Source organism: Brassica napus, chromosome A6 (assembly GCF_020379485.1).
Source record: "Brassica napus cultivar Da-Ae chromosome A6, Da-Ae, whole genome shotgun sequence".
Classification (NCBI taxonomy): Eukaryota; Viridiplantae; Streptophyta; class Magnoliopsida; order Brassicales; family Brassicaceae; genus Brassica; species Brassica napus.
Window position 1 is genome coordinate 6,429,691 of NC_063439.1, and position 19,829 is coordinate 6,449,519.

The 19,829-nt window shown below is 35.4% G+C and overlaps 4 protein-coding genes across 5 annotated transcripts; 1 reads left to right on the forward strand and 3 right to left on the reverse strand.

Annotated features, from left to right (window-relative positions):
* The first annotated feature begins 740 nt into the window (after nucleotides 1–740).
* LOC106346796 (photosynthetic NDH subunit of subcomplex B 1, chloroplastic) lies at nucleotides 741–2,745 on the forward strand. The gene is made up of 7 exons (XM_013786230.3): nucleotides 741–1,214; nucleotides 1,294–1,444; nucleotides 1,527–1,717; nucleotides 1,788–2,045; nucleotides 2,119–2,224; nucleotides 2,319–2,404; nucleotides 2,490–2,745. The coding sequence occupies exons 1-7, from the start codon at nucleotides 796–798 to the stop codon at nucleotides 2,656–2,658; spliced, it is 1,380 nt and encodes a 459-aa protein (XP_013641684.1). The 5' UTR covers nucleotides 741–795; the 3' UTR covers nucleotides 2,659–2,745.
* Nucleotides 2,508–14,515, reverse strand: LOC111211018 (putative cyclic nucleotide-gated ion channel 7). The gene is made up of 10 exons (XM_048782371.1): nucleotides 13,872–14,515; nucleotides 13,337–13,672; nucleotides 12,722–12,961; nucleotides 7,757–12,424; nucleotides 5,617–7,435; nucleotides 4,961–5,531; nucleotides 4,668–4,880; nucleotides 4,276–4,589; nucleotides 3,531–3,879; nucleotides 2,508–3,461 (listed from the first exon to the last, which is right to left on the reverse strand). Exons 5-10 carry the CDS (start codon nucleotides 5,661–5,663, stop codon nucleotides 2,730–2,732), a joined length of 2,226 nt encoding a protein of 741 aa, XP_048638328.1. The 5' UTR covers nucleotides 5,664–7,435; nucleotides 7,757–12,424; nucleotides 12,722–12,961; nucleotides 13,337–13,672; nucleotides 13,872–14,515; the 3' UTR covers nucleotides 2,508–2,729.
* A 102-nt stretch (nucleotides 14,516–14,617) lies between these two features.
* LOC106346795 (magnesium transporter MRS2-1-like) lies at nucleotides 14,618–16,970 on the reverse strand. 2 transcript variants are annotated; one of them, XM_013786228.3, is made up of 6 exons: nucleotides 16,711–16,970; nucleotides 16,459–16,617; nucleotides 15,753–16,362; nucleotides 15,215–15,682; nucleotides 15,080–15,127; nucleotides 14,618–14,986 (listed from the first exon to the last, which is right to left on the reverse strand). In XM_013786228.3, the coding sequence occupies exons 3-6, from the start codon at nucleotides 16,341–16,343 to the stop codon at nucleotides 14,756–14,758; spliced, it is 1,338 nt and encodes a 445-aa protein (XP_013641682.1). In that variant the 5' UTR covers nucleotides 16,344–16,362; nucleotides 16,459–16,617; nucleotides 16,711–16,970; the 3' UTR covers nucleotides 14,618–14,755. The 2 variants fall into 2 exon arrangements, with proteins under 2 accessions (XP_013641682.1, XP_013641683.1); XM_013786229.3 differs by having other exon boundaries at nucleotides 16,459–16,614; nucleotides 16,711–16,969.
* A 485-nt stretch (nucleotides 16,971–17,455) lies between these two features.
* BNAA06G10720D lies at nucleotides 17,456–19,600 on the reverse strand. Its single transcript, XM_013791175.3, has 2 exons — nucleotides 17,882–19,600; nucleotides 17,456–17,801 (listed from the first exon to the last, which is right to left on the reverse strand). The coding sequence occupies exons 1-2, from the start codon at nucleotides 17,994–17,996 to the stop codon at nucleotides 17,560–17,562; spliced, it is 357 nt and encodes a 118-aa protein (XP_013646629.1). The 5' UTR covers nucleotides 17,997–19,600; the 3' UTR covers nucleotides 17,456–17,559.
* Nucleotides 19,601–19,829: the final 229 nt, after the last annotated feature.

Here is a 19,829-nt window from a genome sequence, read left to right on the forward strand (position 1 = left end):
CTCATTAACCTGCTTCCTTCTCACCGCCGCACATGTACCAGAGGAGGAGACAGACCCGCTTCACCTCACAGCCTTAAGAAGCCGCCGCGCTCAAACTCAAAGGCGACGACTCGCAAGAAGAGGACGCATCAGAGGAATACGAAGCAGTCATCGAGGTTATGTTCCTTCGGTATTCACTGATCTAGTACTAAATCTACAGAATTTGCTAATTCCAAAACATATTTAGAGAGAGTAGTATCGAAAAATCTACGCTTTATATAGCTAATGAAGCTTTTAATTCCCGTTAAGGAATCTTCTAGCAAACCAAGCCAAGTTGCTTACGGTGGGTAGAAACAATGACAAAGCGATAAAAATCACAGAGAAAAGACTTGAAACAGCGACGAGAAAACCCTTTTGACTTCAGAAAAAACCCAGAAAAGCTTTCTGAACGACGAGAGACAGAGAAGAGAAGAAGGTCGTTCACTAGTCACCGCTTGTCAGTCACGTCATCGTTTAGTTCTTCTTTTTTTATTCGACCCGACAATAAGATGGGTTTGATTACTGTAATGTTTAAGCATATGCTTAATGTCTTAATGATTCAGATTACTATATTAGGGAATGTTTTGCTCGTGTAATCTCAAGATTTATTACTATGAGACAAAATTAAATGAATAATTTATTCTAAGGTGGAAAAGTAACAACAATTGGGACCCACTTATCCTAGTTTCGAACGTGATCTCTTCTCTTTCCTTAAACATTCAAAACATCCAAAAACTTTTTCCATTCTTTGGCTCAAAACACCTTCAACACTCTCCCATGGCTTCACTTCCTCAATCACCCAAACCCATTTCTCCCTTCTTCAAAACGCCGCCGTTTTCCACCAAACCACTCGTCTTCCTCAACTTCCAAACCCGGCTACCCTCCAGATCCCTCGATGTATCAGTCAACCTCAAGAAGAAGAAGAGCGCGTGGCTCGACCCATTCGACGACGGTGAAGACCTCAATAACGAATACGGTTCACTCTTCGCCGACGGAAAGCAAGAAGAGGACCCCAGACCACCGGATAATCCTGATAACCCATACGGGTTCTTGAAGTTCCCAATGGGTTACACCGTCGAGCTCGCTTCTTTGCCGCTGAAAATCAGAGGAGATGTCCGACGGTGTTGCTGCGTCGTCTCCGGCGGTGTTTACGAGAATCTACTATTTTTCCCGACGATTCAGCTACTTAAAGACAGGTAAAAAAAGTTAAAAAAAAAAGTCTTTTTTACTGAAAATGCAGAACATTGTCTGAACGTTTTTCATGTTGTTTGTAAGGTACCCTGGTGTTCAGGTAGATGTCTTAACGACAGAGAGAGGAAAACAAACTTACGAGTTAAATAAAAACGTGAGATGGGCTAATGTGTATGATCCAGACGATCATTGGCCTGAACCTGCTGAGTATACAGACATGATCGGACTTCTCAAAGTTTGTACCTTTTAAAAAAAAAACCTTTTTGTTGTTCTGTTTTTTAATCAGACATGTTTAAATTAACTTTTAAATGTTACAGGGAAGGTACTATGACATGATTCTATCCACAAAGCTCGCAGGGTTAGGCCACGCAGCGTTCTTGTTCATGACAACGGCTAGAGACAGAGTTAGCTACATTTACCCAAATGTCAACTCAGCTGGAGCTGGTCTGATGCTATCTGAAACCTTTACAGCTGAAAACACCAACCTTTCTGAATTAGGTTATAAAATGTGAGTTAGTTAGCTTCTTTCACAAGGCAATCAGAATGGAAAGTTTTATTGACTGTTTTATGGTTTTCAGGTATGACCAGATGGAGGATTGGTTAGGAAGACCGTTCAGGAGTGTTCCAAGGACTCCTGTGCTGCCACTTAGGGTGTCGGTTTCACGGAGATTGAAAGAGGTTGTTGCTAACAAGTACAGGGAAGCTGGAGTGGAGACAGGGAAGTTTATAGTGATCCATGGGATCGAATCAGATTCAAAGGCGTCGATGCAATCAAAAGGAGATAGTGATAGTTTGCTTCCACTTACAAAATGGGCTCAGATAACAAGGGGTATAAGGTAACTATACAACCTTAGAGTTGTATATGTTTTTGCTGAAATGTCGATTTTCATATTCTGAAAAAAATGGCAGGGGATTCAAGCCGGTCTATGTGATTCCACATGAGAAAGAGAGAGAAAACGTTGAAGAATATGTGGGTGATGATACATCTATAGTGTTCATCACAACACCAGGACAGGTATCTCTAAGCCTTAGGCATTTGACTTGTATCTACTGAAAAAAGGTTGAGAAACTTTAATCTAACTTGATTCCATTTCTTGACCTTTACTTAGTTGGCTGCTCTGATAAATGATTCTGCTGGAGTTATCGCTACAAACACAGCTGCTATTCAACTAGCTAATGCTAGAGACAAACCAAGGTGAAACTTATCTGATTAGGACGGACACTGATCAGTTATTTTTCAATAACTGACATGTGTGTGTTTGTTGTTCTTCTTCTTACAGTATTGGGTTGTTCTCTTCAGAAGAGAAAGCAAATCTCTTTGTACCAGACGCAGAAGAGAGGAGTAACTGTGTCATTGTTGCTTCAAAGACTGGGAATCTAGCCGATATCGACGTAGGAGCTGTTAAAAATGCAATGCAGGTCTTTGAAGGATCATTGGCTCTCGTGTAAATAATCTTAAAAAGTTTGTGAAACAAGTTACATAATATATATATAGCATTTTATGTGTATAATAAATGCATTTATTCAGCATCAAAATCAGGTTCCGGAGGCTTTTGCAGATTCAACAACCTCTTTGAACTCTCTGTGCTCCTTAGTCTGTGACCTTTCAATGCATTAGCAGCAAATCTCGAAGCAAATATCGTCGAACGTAGTCTAGAAGAAGACTCGGTTCTTGTAAACACTGGAGTCCTCTCGTCTTCCTCCTCAGCATCATCATCATCATACTCATCTTCATAACCCATCTCGTCTTCCTCTTCTTCTATCCTTCTCAGCTCAGCGTTCTTCCTTCTCGAATGGCGACGCCAAGCAGCTTGGATGAAGGAAGAAGCCCAAGTTCTCCATTGCTGTGAGTAAAACCTAAAAGTCTGTTGAACCTGTCGGCTATGAAGTCTCCTAAACTGACTTGCTACAAACTTGAGCTCTTCGGCTTCGAGAGCGAAAGCCTCTACTTCAGTCAGAGCCTTTACCGTTCTTGTGGAAGAAGGTAGGTTTGAGCCTGCTTTGGGATCAAGTGCCCAAGTCAGAAGCTCTTCACCACAAAAGTCTCCTTCTTTCAGTAACCCTCTGTTGAAGAAACCGCTTCGTCCTCCATCTGTGGTTACACTCTCTAACCGGCCTCTGATTATGAAGAGCATTTCGTTAACCGGGTCTCCCTCACGGACAATGTAAGTACTCTCCGTGTAGAGACTTGGCTTTAACCTCTCGCAGATCGCGTCAAGTAATCTTTCATCCATATTAGCAAACAGAGGAACCTGCACAAACAGAACACATTCTTAGTTCCTTGTAAAGCAAGTTTAACCATTATGATTTTGAAGACTTACCCTCCTAACTAAATTCAGACAGAGATGGCGTTTTATGTCTCTCCTTAGATCCTTTGGTAAACTCTGGACTATGTTCTCTTCGTCGACGCCTCTTGTTTCTAACCATTTGTATTGATCATATCGTCTGACTCTTTCCCTAAGGTTCTGTGGAAGTGACCTGTGGTGCATCCACTGTTCAGAGTCGCGTCTTTTGATCCTCATCTCCTCAAGACGAACGGTAAGTGACTGAAGATAAGTCTGCATGTTCCCGATCAGAAGCGCGAAAAGAAGAAGCCCAGCTATAGCAATCGCAATGGAGAACAGAACCTCTCCTGGAAATGTACTTGTTTGCAGCCCTTGACCTAACGTGCTGTGCAAGAAACACCATATTGTTTAAAGGGAAATTTCGCCATATAACAACAAAAAAACTATAATTCACTAAATAACCAAATTTCCACTCCTCTCTTCTCCTTTCTCTTCTTATTTCTTTCTACCATCTTACTACAAATCTAATTTACCTATTTTTGTTTATTTTACAAATAATCTTTTGTTTAAAAAATCAATATTCAAAAAATTGCTAGACTGCTACTAAAAAAAATTTATACAAGATTATTCTTTAAGCAGGTGCCTAAACCGATATTTTGAATGTCTAGATCCATTTTTAAATTGGTTTAGAAAAAACATTTCCGCCTAAACTGATTTTTAGAACAGTGTCTAAAACACCCCACAAGAAACTGGTACATTCATAGATTTTGACGCAGTTTACCTGAGATTTTGAAGACCCCACCAAAGACAATAACAGAACTTGGAGAAAAACGTTGTTGATGATACAATGCCTGAAGATATAGCCTGGCCATAGATCCCATAGTTGAACTTTGCATCATCTGCTTTAGCAGAACAGTTGCTCTTGAGAAGCTCAGGGACTGTCTTGATCCATTCTGTTTCACGGCTGCTCACAAATTTGGTCCCACAATACAGAATCTGAACACATAGTTTTGGATCTGGTTGGACTTTACACGCAAATCTCCAACAAGTATCATTACGTTCCACTGACAACATGTACCAGAAAGCTCCAGTTATCTGCCAAAAAAAAAAACGTAAATGTAACAATCATAACAACACCTAATCAAAACAAGAGTCAAGTATAGATACACTTACGTGGCTTGCAAGCATATACCAAAGGAGATAATAAGCAGCACCAGCCCAAGCACCTTCAGCAAAAGCTCCCGCAGTCTTCTTTAATTCCGATGTTAACGGTATAAACCTAACGAATCTTGGAATGTACTGCGTGATTACAATGTTCAATAGAGCCGTTTTAGTAGGTAACACGTCCATTCCTTTCGATCCGTGAAGAAACTTCCATACCGCAATCTACAAAACCACACAAAAAAACCCTAATAAAGTCCTTCTGATGAAACCTAGAGTGTTGATCAAGGCTCTTTTATTTTTACCTGCGGTAAGGGAAGCACTGCGAGGAAATCAACAATGAAATAACGTGTTAAATACCGTTGAGCGATCTTAGCAGGATCAATCACAAGCTCACCACGACCAAACACACGAGAAGAAGGAGCTATGTAAGCTGTACGAAACTGAAGAGCCATTCTAGTTAGATAAAAGACGTCAAGAATCGTTCTAAGAGTCGTTGTTGTAACGGCTAGCTTCGTGTCAATCCCTATACAGCTGCTCCCCGAGTTGTCCACAATGGGGAGATAGAAGAAGAGCGGATCAACGGAGACAGCTAAAATACAAGAAATGACCAACATTCTGTTCCATATGAGAAGTGTTTTGTCTTGAGGGTCGAAGATTTTCTTCTCTGATATTCTTAGATCTTCAGGGAAAACAGCTCTCGTTACAGATTTGCCGATGGAAAACAGACCTTCTGATCCGATTTTGACACCTTCCCTGAAAGATTTGGAGGCTCTCTTCTTTTCGCTACCTCGATTCTTGACGGGGAATCCGAAACAGTTTCTCTTCGTCATCATTCCAGTAGCATGAGAAGCACTTGAATCTAGATCATCTAACCTGTGAAACGCTTATTTATTTATCAGAAGAAACTGTTAGGGAAACAAAAGAATAAATATTTGCGTTTTTATTTTCTTTTTGTTACCTAACAAATTTTTCTCGCTGGCCGCTTATGTATTGGGATTTATACATGTTCTTGAGAAACAATCACATGTGTGCTGTGTACGTTTCATGCGTGTAATCTAGCAAGATCACCCCCAAAACATAAAACCTAATTTCACCCCCAGATCTCAGATTATATGAAATAAAAATGGGAGAAAAAGACTAGAACATCCAACAAATGAGAGCATTAAAAGATCTGAATTTCTCAATTAATTACAGTGATATTCGATAACGTTGAAAAAAGTGAATGATTTTGCATAATCTAGCTAGGGCTAAAAGGAAACTTGAGAAAGAAGAAAAGGAGGGTTCCTACTTGGCATGGTTGATATAAGCCTTAATAATCTTAATCATACACTAATGACAAACAATTAGCCTTGAAGGTGGTGGACACGTGTTCCTCCCTACTATATTGTTGGGAAGGAATTTGTTTGGGGTCTACGAAGCTCCACATCCTGGAATGTGGGACTGTTATAGCGTATTTACCGCGTTTTTTGGTTGGGTGTAAAACAAGTAAAAGAGAAAGGTTATATTTACACTAGCATGTAACAAAACACATACTGTGTTTAAAATGATAATGGGCTTTCATATAGGCCCATATAAGTTCCTGAGTATTCATGACATTGTTTCTTCTTTCAAGCTCTAAAGGTTCCAATAGAAAGCAACTCAAATCTGTACACCTGATTTTTAGTTACATCCAGAGGAGGGTTTACTCGTTTTTTGAGCCAATTGCTTTCAGATACAAAACATGTACGTGGTTCTAAAATATATATGTATCTCTCTATCTGTATATAGATGTTTGATTTGTTTTTAAGTATAACTAGAGTCGGTGTCCGCGCTTCGCGCGGATAACATGTTTAATTAAGTAACAAAATTGTCCAAATTTAATGAGTGTTATTCTTTCTTTTAACCGCGTTTGTATTTGGGAAGCATAAAATTACCGGATACTGAGAAATTTTCTTGTCCTCGAGCTTCCTTCCTCTAAATGCAAAAGGATTTCGGTATTGAAACCATAATCACCATAAGAGAACAAAAGTGGAAACTGGAGGTTCATGTATAGCGGATGATCATCTCGTATCTCCTTCAAATTAGTTGACTGAAACTGGACGACTATATCTCTCTCACAGATAGTGTCTGACATGTCGCCAACAATAAGTCCAGCTACCTCATTTGATTGAGGTAAGTCATATTGTTTGCCATTCCCTTTATCAGATATGAGACTGTAAAATCTTGTCCAGAGTTTGCCTCATAGCATTCTCGAACCCGTCTAAAAACTTTTGCAAGGCAATTGTTGGCATCCATCATTTCTATAAGGACTTTTAATGTGGCTTCGTCTGCTTTTCCTTCAGAGGTTGTTTGACCTAAAGCTTCCAGCCGATTTTTAATTTCGTTTGCCGTATCAAAAATATAGATTTGTAGGTACTTGGGTGGTAAACTTGGCTTAGGAATGAGGGATCCGATATGGTGGTAAGTCTGCCCTTGAATACAGAATGTGAATGACCTTCTGCCAAAAACAACACTGTAATCTAATTTCGCTCCAATAGATGTAAAAGCTAGGAGGGCATTGTAGACTCGGATTGTCTCGCAAAATTGTATATATTGCAGTAGCTTTTCTAACAATGGGGGAGGTTGTCTCAGAGGCGGAAGTTTTATCAGTCCTTGGTTGCAACAAATGCTGAAGTGTAATTCTTTTGTTTTAGGGTCTCTTCCGGTGCTCTCAGATTCTCAAACCAAAGCACCACATGATGGACATTCTAAAATTGGGTTTGTTCTCGCTTCAGAGGAGGATGATACATCTGAAGGGGCTGAAAACATTAAATAGTCAAGAGACGACTATAAGATGATGATTTAATAGGTATTTGGAACCAGTGGTAACTCCATTATCAGGTAAATGGTTAGTTGACCCGATCTAAAAACTTATTTTTTTTCGTGTACAACATTTTTTTATAAATAGATAACTAATTGAATTTAAGAAATATGTTAATATACTGATTATATTAACGATTTTAAGTTCCTCTAATTTTAATTTAAATATATTGAACACTAAGAACTTATGATGATGCAAGTTGTATTAATGGTTTAATGTGAATATATATATAATGCATATAAAGTAAGAAAGTATGTACCTTTTCCTTGAGCTCTATCGATTTGTCTATTTCTTGCGGACGTAGATGTGTTAGGTCCTGTAATCAAACTGGTTGTTGGTTAGTCTACATAATTAATTTATTTTAATGTGAAGCTGTAGTTGTACTATTTGGTGCTTGCCTTCCATCCTTCTTGAAACCCGACCCGGACCCGCGGTTGAATCGGTAAACCCGATGATTCCGAAAAAATCCGGTTTGGATTTTATGAAAAACCCAATATTTAAAAACCCGTAAAAACTCGTAAAAATCCAGTAAAACCCGCAATCCGATACCGGTTGAACCACCGGTCGAACCAATAAATAACTTTTACTTCATTTTTTAAAGTTTTTGATTAAGTTTTTAGATTATATTTTATATTCTAAATTTACAATTAAGAAGTTAGATGCTGACAAAAAAAGTTAGGTTTTTCTTTTTCAGTTTTATATTTGTGATTTTTAGATTTTGATGAAGATTTCAGTTTCACTATGCCACCTGAAGAAAATGAAGTGAACGATGGTAGAGATAACTAAAATTAGTTGATGTGATTTGGTGTTAGTTTATTTCCGTTATCGACATTTTATTACAATAATTTTTTATTTTTGGTTTATTTTGTATTTGAAGTATAATTTATTATTCAATTAGACATTTAAATATTTATAAATTTTATGTCTTGATTTTTTAGATGTCGTAAATCTTACTTTGTTGGAGAAAATTTTAGATAGTCTAAACTACTTTTTGATATTTTGTATGTCAAATGAAAATAAAAGTAAAGTATTTTCTAAAAGTTTTTAAACATAAAACATATACATATCCAAACTATTATTTTATGTTTTTTAAAAAACATTTAGAAAATTAAAACTTTAGTTTCTATTTTTTTTATTGTACATAGCTGATATATTATTATATAATAAAATTTATTTATTTATTAATCCGCAGTTCATCCACGGTCGACCCAGTAACCCAGCAACCCGGTAAATCGTTCGGTTCATTGTCCGGATCGGATTTAAAAACATTGACTTTTAGATAGCAATATTGTCCTTCGCATGGCACGTGTATATTTTCTTGACACTGCATGGATTTAAATTTTAAATGTGTGTTAATATTCATCTAGTCAATAAATACACGCACATACTTCACAGCCACCTACGGAGGGAACATTTTTTCCCATAAAAGCATTATTAGTAAAATATATGTACGAAATTATCAATTAATTATATATATATATATATATAATATATTTATATAGTATTAGTTTCTTGTGAATAATAGATGGATAACTCACAGTCAAAGAATTGAGGGGCGAAATGTTGTTGCATAATTCCCGCAGATGGAGCTGTCCGCAAAAAAATTGATTAAATAAATGAATAATTGTAATTGTTTGATCAATTAGTGCGAGACATGTCTCTATTAAATTTTGTGTATACCTTTCACTTTATTCCGTATCTCTAGCGGCCCGTCCACGTTTTCGTGTCACCTTGTTCGCATTTGATGACTCTGATATTAGAAAGAAAAATATTTTGTTATTTTGACTGTGGGTACTGATGGAAAACTATACCATGTATCAACTACTATTGGTTAGGCTTTCTTATTCAACTACACGGAATACACGTTTATATAAAATACCAAAAATTGATTTTTACTATTTTGGGCTGAGAATGGGGCTTTAGGGCCTTTGATCAGAATCAATCGATAACGTTATTAAATCCATGCTTCAAATAGATAAAAACTGATAGGAATCAGAGAACTCCAGATGTTTTAGTAGGCTGGTGAGAATGGTTTAAATGGGTAGCGAGATGGGTCAAATGGGCTGCAAAGGTGACTAAATTTTTTTAATTTCAAACCCAATCCGAAATGACATGGCTGAATGATTGGTGAGGATTTTTTTGCCTATGTGGCAGTGTTTAGGGAGCTTTAATTTAGCCTCTTTTATATAGTATAATTAACACATGTATGATGTCAACTATGTTCGGTTACCCGTTTCTAAATAAACTAGAGTTTCTGACCGCGCTACGCGCGGAAAATGCTTTTAGATATTATTTACAGTCAATTAATAGACCAAAAATAGTTTTTTTATAATATTTATTGATTTTGTGTATTTTTAAAACAATTTAATGAATTAAGAATTAATAAATCAGAAAACCATAAAACAAATGTATATAGATTGAGTTTTTTAAGGTATATATTGTGGCTTTTTGAATGTGACATTAGTCTTCTATATAATATATGTTTTTATTAGCTTCATCTTAGGTAAAATAAGAATAATATTTTATTCCAAATGCTGAGGTGAATAATAATTTATGTATTGTTTTAAAAAATCAATTAGAAAAAATCAAACATGATAATGAAATTTATTTTCCATTCACCTTTACATATGTTTGGATTAATGATTGTTATCAAGATAATTTATTTTAAATCTTATATGCTTTGAAATTGTCAAAAATGTATTGATTGGCCATTTCATATGAAGAAATGTACAAAAGTTACATGTGAGATATTTCAAGATTAAAACATTTTTGTAATTTTTCTTTCGGATTATATTTTTTGTTTGTACCTCTAGAAAAACAAACCTATAACGAATTATGTTTTTGTATTTTTTTTTGGTAAGTTTTTTCTGTGATGTGTATTTTCTAAATAATATTAGGATGGACCTTTAAAATAAATAAATAAATAAAATCTATTTTGAAATTTAAATAAGTAAACACAAATTGTATTTATAAATTTATCTAATATGAATGTGTTTGTAAGTGGCTAGACATAATGTACATTTGATTGTAAGTTTGGCCATAAGTTGTATGAGTGCATTTTGGGTATATTATTTAATAGAATTATTGTGGTTTCTTATTATTTGAATGAAATGTGAATACGATGTTAGAATGTATTCTTTATCATTTGTAAAAAATATTATAATATGCATGATATATCAAAGATCCTTAATATATGATTTTAATTATATATATGTATTCATATATATATATATATATATATATATATTTATATATTGACGTTTAATTTTATTTTAGATATTTAAAAAATAAATTAATAATTTGTTTTGAAAATTTGATAGATTTATTGTTTACTACTTGGTTCAAATTTGTTTTGGTAGCAAAATAAACAGACTCAACTTGATTCAAACTTATTACATATATATTTGAAGTAATAAATTTGTGTGTTTATTTACTCTTTATTTTACCATTTTATAATCCTTAATGTTTTATTTTCTTCTTACTTCTTTGCAAACTCATATTAGATATCAAATTTTATTCATTTTACTTATTAATTTATTACTTAGTAATTTTCTGAATATTTTATGTTTTATTTAGTTGCATCATCAAAGATTAATACAACTCCTTATACTGCTTTATCACTAAGTTGTCTTTTTGATAATTTATCTACAAAAGTATATTATATCTAATAGGTTAGAAATGTATAAATTTAGAATTGGACACAAATTTGAAACAATGATATTATCTTGGCCAAATAAATAAATTTTTATTTACCAACTTTCATCTAACCTTTTGTTTGAACTGATCACATGTCAAAATAGAATTATGAGATCACAAATATATAAAGTAAGAATCTAAATCATGTAGTGAATAAAACATTTTGTGGAAGTATTAAAACAAAGAGAATAATAAAGAAAAACACTATCTTTCAATCATTCCCATAACAATTTTATGAAAACATAAAGAAGACAAATAGATCAGCCATTTGTACTTATGCTATAAACTTCAACCTTAGTCACCATTCTCATCATGAATTTGATTATACACAATCTAACGTAATTTAAAATGATCAACTACAAACCTATTTACTACGATCCTCACCCTCAATTTCATCATCAACCTCCGACACTGACTTGTTAGATTCCATCTTCCTTTACACATCCCTACTAAAAATCACAACAACTCAAATAACAACCAATCATTAGAACCTGAAAGAAGGAAGAATAAATTATAATTTTGTGATTGTTGGCACTGGTGAAGCAAATTAAGAAATACATTTCTTATCTTATCAAGTAATCTAATAGCAGTACATAAGGAATACTCCCACGATTAAAAAAAACACGTGTTATATCCAATACTTCAAAATGTTGCTTTTGCCGTTCATTTCTTGCAGTGCTTTATCCTTTTAAAGCCCCCTAACATCCTTAATCCTTGTAAGCTTTTCTTCTTTCTCTTATTTTCTACATATATATCAATGTAGAAGCTGATATTTATGAAACTAATCATTTTGCAGCATAACCTGAGTTTTGGTTTTGCAACTAAGAAGCATGCAAAAGAACTTACTAACAGAGCTTAAAACAACATAGTTCTTATCCACAATCGCTTGTTTCAAGTACCACCTAATTTGTGTAAAAAGGGTTTCGTCTATTATTCGGTATTAGAGAGTTATACCATTTGCAAGATACATAGCAATCTTGCTATTCATATCGTTGATCAGGGAGCTTGTAACAATACTAACCATAGAAAAACAAACAACTTATCAGAATTCAGAAACTATACCTTCAGTATTAGTGTTAGGATTCAGCTACTTAGGCAAATTACAAACTACGAACCTTATCAGCTGATAGAGAAAGTTCCTTCATGATCAAGTAAATCATTCTCTCCCAAACCTGTGTCTTTAGATTGGGAAAGCTTTGTAACAGAAAAAAAAAACTTCTTTTGCTTCAACCTGCACAGTGCACATGAAGCAATATGAGAAACCATGTAAAAAAATTAATTCACTAATAAATACAAATGTCGCTAAACATTGTTTTGTTCGATAAGCATGTATTAGAGTTTCATATGAATAAAACTGGAATCCATGTAACCATAAAACATCATTGGTGAATGACTCCCCTTTCTTAATCAAATAGAGAAGTTTTATGATGAACTACCAAATTTCATTTGGAAATATCTAGTAAGATGCCATATAAAGAAAGGGAGAATAAAAAAACAACAAAGAAGACGTAATACATGTAGTGTTTACCTGCGAGCACCTTCTAGTGTCTACTATGGTTTGCTGCAGTTTCCACCCTCAGCGATAGAGGCTGGCTTCAAGTCGCCATGTTCATCTTCCCTCTTTTTGCCTTTGAAGATATGATGTTGGTGGAATCTGTAGTATATCGACAGCAGCATAAGGCTCCTGATCCCACTGGAGACAATTATGTAAGACCATTGGAAAATACGGAGTTAGGTACTTTTTTCATTCAATGAGCTGTGATTTAACCTATACATAGAAAGAAAAACAAATGTGAGGCACATAATCATCAAAACACCAGTTTTAAGAACATTTACAGAGCCTAGAAGAGAACAAAACGTTAAAACAGTCATGGGCTTCTTCTTTTCTTCGGTGTAGAAAATAAATTTTTAAAGCCACAATTAGCTGCATAGAAAATAAATAAGACAAAGTAACATATATACACCATTGAAAACAGTAACAATCAAATTTTATAAATCATATATATTCTTATTTGAACTATATCACGTAAGCATATTATACCCAGTTATAAAAAAGGTAATAATAATATTAGTGCTACAGGTGTATGTGCAACAAAAAAATAAGAAGCTTTAATAGTGAGAGTGAAATGATTAAAGCACATACACTCAGGACAATGTAAGCCCCTTTGCTTCCTTATCCTCTCTGCAAGCTTCTTCCCCATCTCCATAACCCTGAGAAAAATTCAGTGCTTTAAATGCTACGTGAAACACATTTTGTTAGTTAAGGAGAATAAAACAGACGTGGGTTTAGGGAAGCCACCATTGTTAACACTGGCAACACAAATATTGGAGAGAAGGATATGTAAAAGGAATGTGTACAGAGTATATTCGAAAAGCTTCTCATTGATCCACCTTCTTGCTAGCATTCGAAGGTCAAAACCTCTTTTAACTCCTCTTGATCTTCAAATGTTTAGAGAATTTCAGTGTATGCCATGAATTTCTTGTACAGAACATGAAGACAAACCATGTATCAGTTAAGGCCAATACTTTATTCCAAACAATGGATTAGTTTTCATACTTCTTAATTCTAAGAAATCAAAACGGAAAGCACTTTGCACACACACAACACAAACAATAGATTGGTCGGAACCAAGATTCAAAAGATAGACAATCACTAACCTAAATCTAATTCGTCTTACCTAGTATCGATATCAGATCCACTCCCAAAATCCTAATTCGTATCACGTCTCCTGAGTGGCCATGGATATCATACACTAAACCTCCTCGGCGTCGGCGAACTCTCAACCGTTCGTTGTCCGACTTCCCCACTGGTCTGACCTCCATGAGTCATGAACTCGTAATCAGCATCGTATGTGGGGAACTCATATGACAAACAGGGCACGAGTTATGAAGCTGCAACAATTGAAGCAAGCAAACTTGATGGCAAACACGGTGGATTTCGCCGTTTTATAGCTATAGAGTAGAGGAAGAGCGAGAGACTCTGAATTATTTATTTTCCATGGCCATAGGCTTTACCTTTATTAGTGGAGGTTTTTTTATTTTGGTTTGAGTTAAAATTTTGAAGAAAGATCTTTATAGGAGAAGATACATAGGGAGGAGGTGAAAGGAAACCGTAAAAAAGGAATAAATGATATAATTGATTGATAAAGAAAGGGTTGTTGGTAACGGAGATTTGCAGGAATACGAAACAGAGAAGACAAAGGTGTGAATCGTTTTGAGAAGTGGGCTTGACTCTAGGCCATTAGGACACGTAAGTTTCGGTATTTTTTTCCCGAACGCTCTTATGACATGGATGACGTGGATGATTGTTGCAATATTACTGGCTGATTTTTTCAGCTGACGTGGATAGGCTCAATGAAGCTCTTATTCAACTTTTAGTATTGTATTGATGACAAAAAGTGTTCAAAAAAAAAAAAAAAAAAAATAAATGACAAAAGATTTTATCACATTTGCATTGGCAATGTTTAATTGTGCAAAGGAAACAAATCAACAGTCATGTAATGATGTAATAAGCAACATAATAACTGGGGGGCAAGCATATTCATCATGTCCTCCCTCCTTCTCATAGAGGCATGAGTCTTCTATACTTGAAGAACCAGACAAACGCCGAAAATATGACAAAGCCGCAGATTCCTGTAATTATAAGTACCCATCTGAATGCACCTGGCTGAGTGAAGAAATCTATCTCAAAGTTCATTCCAAATATCCCTGCTACCACCCCAAATATGGCTACAACGAATGTTGCAGTCGTCAGAAGCAACTCGAACTGGATCAGCTGATTCCTCACATTATCCTGCCAAAACATCAAAAGACTCCTGAGGTTTCTCAATCTGGATTAACCATTCAGCTGTGGTTGATATAAAGAGATTGAATCTTGAGGTATTACCAGTTGAATGTTAATGAAATCTTCAGTATCATCAATGTACTCCTTCAACTGTAAAGTGAGGGGGACACACACGGTTAAAGCTGTCCAACGATGAAAGATTTTTGAAAAATTGAAACAGGGAGGACACCAAATTACCGATGTCAATTTGTTTAGAGTACTATCAATGACGACAAAGTAAGCTTCCAGCAACATCTCCAGCTCTTCTATATTCTCTGTCACGCCTTCTGAACTCCTTGCACTGTCATGTCTGCTCCTAGCAATACTCACGCTTCTATCGAGTCTACTACGTGAATCAGGTGGAGAAGAAACAGGAGAGACAGGTGCGGAAACAGATAAGCCATCATTTGATCTGTAACCGAGCAAGGACTGGTGGTCGCCGTACAAAGATCCTTCCATCCTCTTCTTCTTCTCAGTGAGATACATTTCCGCCATATCTCCATCATCATCCATCAGCTGCTCGATCTCATCCCTAACTTTCTGGACTCTTCTTGTAAGTGCTACAAGTCTGCTCTTTAGTCTACGTACACGTTCCAAGTTTAGTGTACTGATCTTTGAGGTAAGCTCGTCTAGTAAAGGGTATGCCTCAATCTCCAACTCTGAAGCCTATAGAGAATTACCAAAATACAATCAACTACAAGTTAAATCTAAGCTCAGCCAGCATTAAACTACTAACCTGAGAATCGAGAAAGGTACAAGCAGCTTCGAGGGCGATTTCAAGAGCTCTAAACTCGAAAGGCAAATAATCAGGAGACGAGTTCTCAAAACTATTATCAAAGCTCCTCCTCCTCCTACTCAACTGCCCATTATCCTGCTGCCAAACCTCACCTACACCACTAGTCTTTAGCCTCTGCTGCAACTCGACAACATACCTCAGGACATAGTTGTCAAGAGAGTTCAGGAGCAGAACTTCATCTGCGGTGATAATACACCGGATCTGCTCCAAGTTCACAACAATAGCCTTCTCTCGGCCGAGGATAGTTGAGGGGTAGACGAACAAAGGATCAAGAAGGCGAAGATCACGAGCGGGCAAGTCACATCTACGCATCATAGTGAACTTGTCGACCTCCATGACCTGAGTGTTCCCAGAAGTATCAACACGGATCCAAGAACGCAGGCCTTGTCCACGCTTCTTAAGACCCAAGACGTCAACTCCGAGAAGAGAAGTTCTTCCGGAAGCAGAAGAGCGAGACGCAGCAGCAGCGTCTCTGAGATTCAAAGCTGATGCAGGTCTTGGTGGAAGCAGGCGCTCTTTTAGTTCAGACATTGTAGCAAAGAATCAGACACTGAAAATGCAAAAATATTAACATAGATCATTAAAATGTCTAGTGACTAGAAACAGTGCAAGCATCAAAAGAATAAAAATAACTCAAAAAATATACCAGTTTTTAAATTAAATAAAAAAGTTGATCTCGTCGTTGTTGTTAACTCTATCCAAGGCAGATGTTACTGAACTAATCTCAGATTCAGACAAGAAAGCTGGAAACTTGGGGGAACTCGCCGTCTTGTGGAGACAAAACACCAGCAACAGGATCGAACTGCTGCAGATTTGAAATCAACCAAACAAATCATGTAGAAGCGTACTAAGCGAAGAGAATCCTAACCAGAACCAGATATATCAGAAGAATCTTTACCTCTGCTACGGAGATTGGTTTCATCACAGTGAATCCAATCAAATAGAGAGACTCGTCGAAGGGAAAACCCTAGAACCAGACAGACCGAACAGATCTCGGTGGAGGCTTCTCGGGAGTTCCCAAGTAAACACGTAATGGATATTGTTTTGCTGTAAATTATTATATGGATGAAGAAGAAGAGAAGAAGAAGAAGGAAGAAACAAAACGAGCGATGGATACGAGTAACACGCAAATAGCTTTTCGTTTAGTCGCCAAGTAGTGACCTCATGTGGGTTAACCTGACTCCTAACCGACCGACTTTAACTAATTTACTCTGGTTTGGACTCTAATTTACCGGTTATCTCTATCTTCCAATTATAATAATCCACTGTAATGTGACTAATGTTTGTTGTCATTAATAAGGTTCAATTATTAAAGTAAGAGAGAGTACGACACCAAACTGATTGATCAAAATTGTTTGAGATTTCACACAACGTGCGATCTGAAAAAGACAGAAAGAGGCAGAGATGACGTCAGCAGTAGAGAATCTACAAACAAATATTCGGCGACCCGTTTCAGATTTTTGACCCGATTCTTTGATAACCCGACCCGATTATCTCCACCAGTCATTGTGGCTGTCGGTTTAAAGCTAGCTCGAGAAAGTTTTTTTTAATTTTTTTTGGTAAAATGTTAAGTATTATGCTATGCCAATTTTCAGAGTTTGTCTAGTAATCTCCGTAGCTCGAGAAAGTTTATGCGATGTTCATAATACAATAGTACTTAAGTTCCGTATAAGGTATAATAAAATTTGAAGTTTTCTGAGTAACACATGTTAACTCTCAAGTTGAAACATTTAGGCACACAACATAGTCATCTTATCAACATGTCGAATGGACCTAATGAGAGCATTATAAAGCCTGTGAAAAGAATGGAGACGGCCGAGAAGAACAACGGTGGCCGGTGGTCCATGGCAGCGTTACGTTTGGGAGATGCTTTCCGGCCTCCACCTCTTCCACCTTTAAACCCATGACCATGAGCTCCTTTCCCTGCCCTGAAGATGTATATGCTCTTGTCTTCTTTTTCCTCTCCTTTTATGTCTTTAACTGTAGCCCCTGCCATATACGAAGGATAATACTTTTAACATTTTGGCTATAAACTTAAAGAGATACAATAGATGCTTAAAACAGAGCACCATGGACTTGTTTTTGGTCGAGTAAGCTTGCTGATGGCCTGAGCTCCGTGGAATCTGATGAGATGGAGAAGCAGAGGAAGAGGAGGATTAACAATGCGAGAAATGTTCTCTCCATTTGCTATTTGAGATTTGGTGGATTTGAAGTGACTGTTCTGAAGCTAAAAGTGTGTATATATGCACGTAGGTGGGTCCAAGACAGAACATGTTTTGTAATATGACTAGTGATGGATTTAAGATACGTTTCTTTCTGACACTCCAAAGATCAGATTTGCTTTAACAGGACAAAACAGTGACTGCACGCAAAGACGATTCACAGATATCAACCTATATTTTTTTAAAGTGTATGTGTGTAGCTTGATGGATGATCATGTCTTAAAAGAGTTTTTTTTTTTTTAATGTCTGAAAGAGTTGTGTTGCAAGGAAGTTTCGAGACAAACTTTTTGGAGGTCTGCAACTGCAGCTGAAAAGTTTTGACAGGAAGAATCACTTTATTTACTAACTAGGTGATAACCCGCGCTCTGCGCGGAGTGAGTAGATCTAAAAATTTTATCACTTTTAATTAATAGTTATTATAAAGGTAGAAATCATAGAAAGAAATACTACATATTTTAAAAACTTTAAAGAAAATTATGCGTTTCACTAACCATTCACTAACCATTTAATCTTCGTTTTTCTTTAACTTGTATTTTTGTTTGTTTAATTGAATTATAGGTCGTGGAAGCGAATTAATAAATAATAAGAGTAAGCAAATACTAATATAAATAAATTATTAAATAGAAATAAAATGAAACATAAGCAATAAACTAATAAAACCCTTCAGAAACAAAATATAAGAAAACAAAAATAAATTAGAAATTGATGGTTAAACAATTCCATGACTGTTGTGAATGCTAGATCGTAGTGGTATAGATGTTTTGAGAAGGAGAGAATGGTGAGGAGATGTAGATATAAAGCCTAGTATTTATATATGCAAGGCGTCTAGGTCTAGGGTATACTCGCTATCATTAATTGTCATAATCAAATTTTCTATTTCAAATCAAAATCTGAATATATTACTTCATTTGTTCCTTATCGTACACTATTTGATTGTTGTATTATAGGAAATTAATATGGTGCTGGTCAATCAAATTAAATGTAAAAATCAATCAGTGACAATCACTTTCCATTCTAAATTTGACGTAGTTAACAATTCAAAGTTGGTCTTTAACTTAATAATCTGCGCCCTGCGCGGCATGAGTGATTAAAAGAGATTATTACTTTAATCTATAGATATTATAAAATAAAAAAAATAGTCACAAATATTAGATATAATAAAATATTGAATAAAATTATGCAGATTTATATAATGTACTTTTTTTCCCAAAAAAACTTGTGTAATTGGTTAGGTGTAATTGAAGTAGATTTAAAAATATTAGTTTTTGAAGTAGATTGAAGGTGTAAAGCCGTAACTCAGTTTTAAATCTAACTTTCTTTATATACAACCGTAATTGCAGATGAATGATTAATGATTATAAAAAATCAATCAATTAAAATTAGGAATTGATATGTAATTTAATTTGTCCAATCAGAATAATCTAACTTTCTTTATATACAACCGTAATTATCGATAAATACTTAATCACTTAAAAAGACAATCAATGAAAATTTTGAATTGATATCTAATTTAATTTGTCCAAGCGGACTAATAAATTTTTCAAATTCAACATAATAACATACGTAGCTAACCGGTTAAGGCTATAGCTTAAGACATTTTTTTATATATTCAATATAACTATACCTATAATGAGTTTATATATGTGAGGTTGATATAAAAAAATAACATATGACCATTGGACAATAAAGACTTCTGAAATAAGAAAATTAATACAAACCATATAGATCAAGCAGTTATATAGCTCCTTCTACATTTTGAAGATATTAAAATTGCTTTATAGTTGATATCATTTAA

Bases quoted from the DNA above. Each gene is read 5' to 3' on its own strand.
- LOC106346796 (XM_013786230.3), top strand. From the start codon at position 796: ATGGCTTCACTTCCTCAATCACCCAAACCCATTTCTCCCTTCTTCAAA. The intron at 1,215-1,293 runs GTAAAAAAAGTT...GTTGTTTGTAAG, and splicing joins ATTCAGCTACTTAAAGACAG to GTACCCTGGTGTTCAGGTAG. The intron at 2,046-2,118 runs GTAACTATACAA...AAAAAATGGCAG, and splicing joins CAGATAACAAGGGGTATAAG to GGGATTCAAGCCGGTCTATG.
- LOC111211018 (XM_048782371.1), bottom strand. From the start codon at position 5,663: ATGTATAAATCCCAATACATAAGCGGCCAGCGAGAAAAATTTGTTAG. The intron at 5,532-5,616 runs GTAACAAAAAGA...AGCGTTTCACAG, and splicing joins CAGCGAGAAAAATTTGTTAG to GTTAGATGATCTAGATTCAA. The intron at 3,880-4,275 runs GTAAACTGCGTC...TTTCTTGCACAG, and splicing joins TGGGGTCTTCAAAATCTCAG to CACGTTAGGTCAAGGGCTGC.
- LOC106346795 (XM_013786228.3), bottom strand. From the start codon at position 16,343: ATGTCTGAACTAAAAGAGCGCCTGCTTCCACCAAGACCTGCATCAGCT. The intron at 15,128-15,214 runs GTAATTTGGTGT...CTCACTTTACAG, and splicing joins CTCTAAACAAATTGACATCG to TTGAAGGAGTACATTGATGA. The intron at 14,987-15,079 runs GTAATACCTCAA...ATGTTTTGGCAG, and splicing joins ATTTCATTAACATTCAACTG to GATAATGTGAGGAATCAGCT.
- BNAA06G10720D (XM_013791175.3), bottom strand. From the start codon at position 17,996: ATGGAGAGAACATTTCTCGCATTGTTAATCCTCCTCTTCCTCTGCTTC. The intron at 17,802-17,881 runs GTGCTCTGTTTT...CGTATATGGCAG, and splicing joins CGACCAAAAACAAGTCCATG to GGGCTACAGTTAAAGACATA.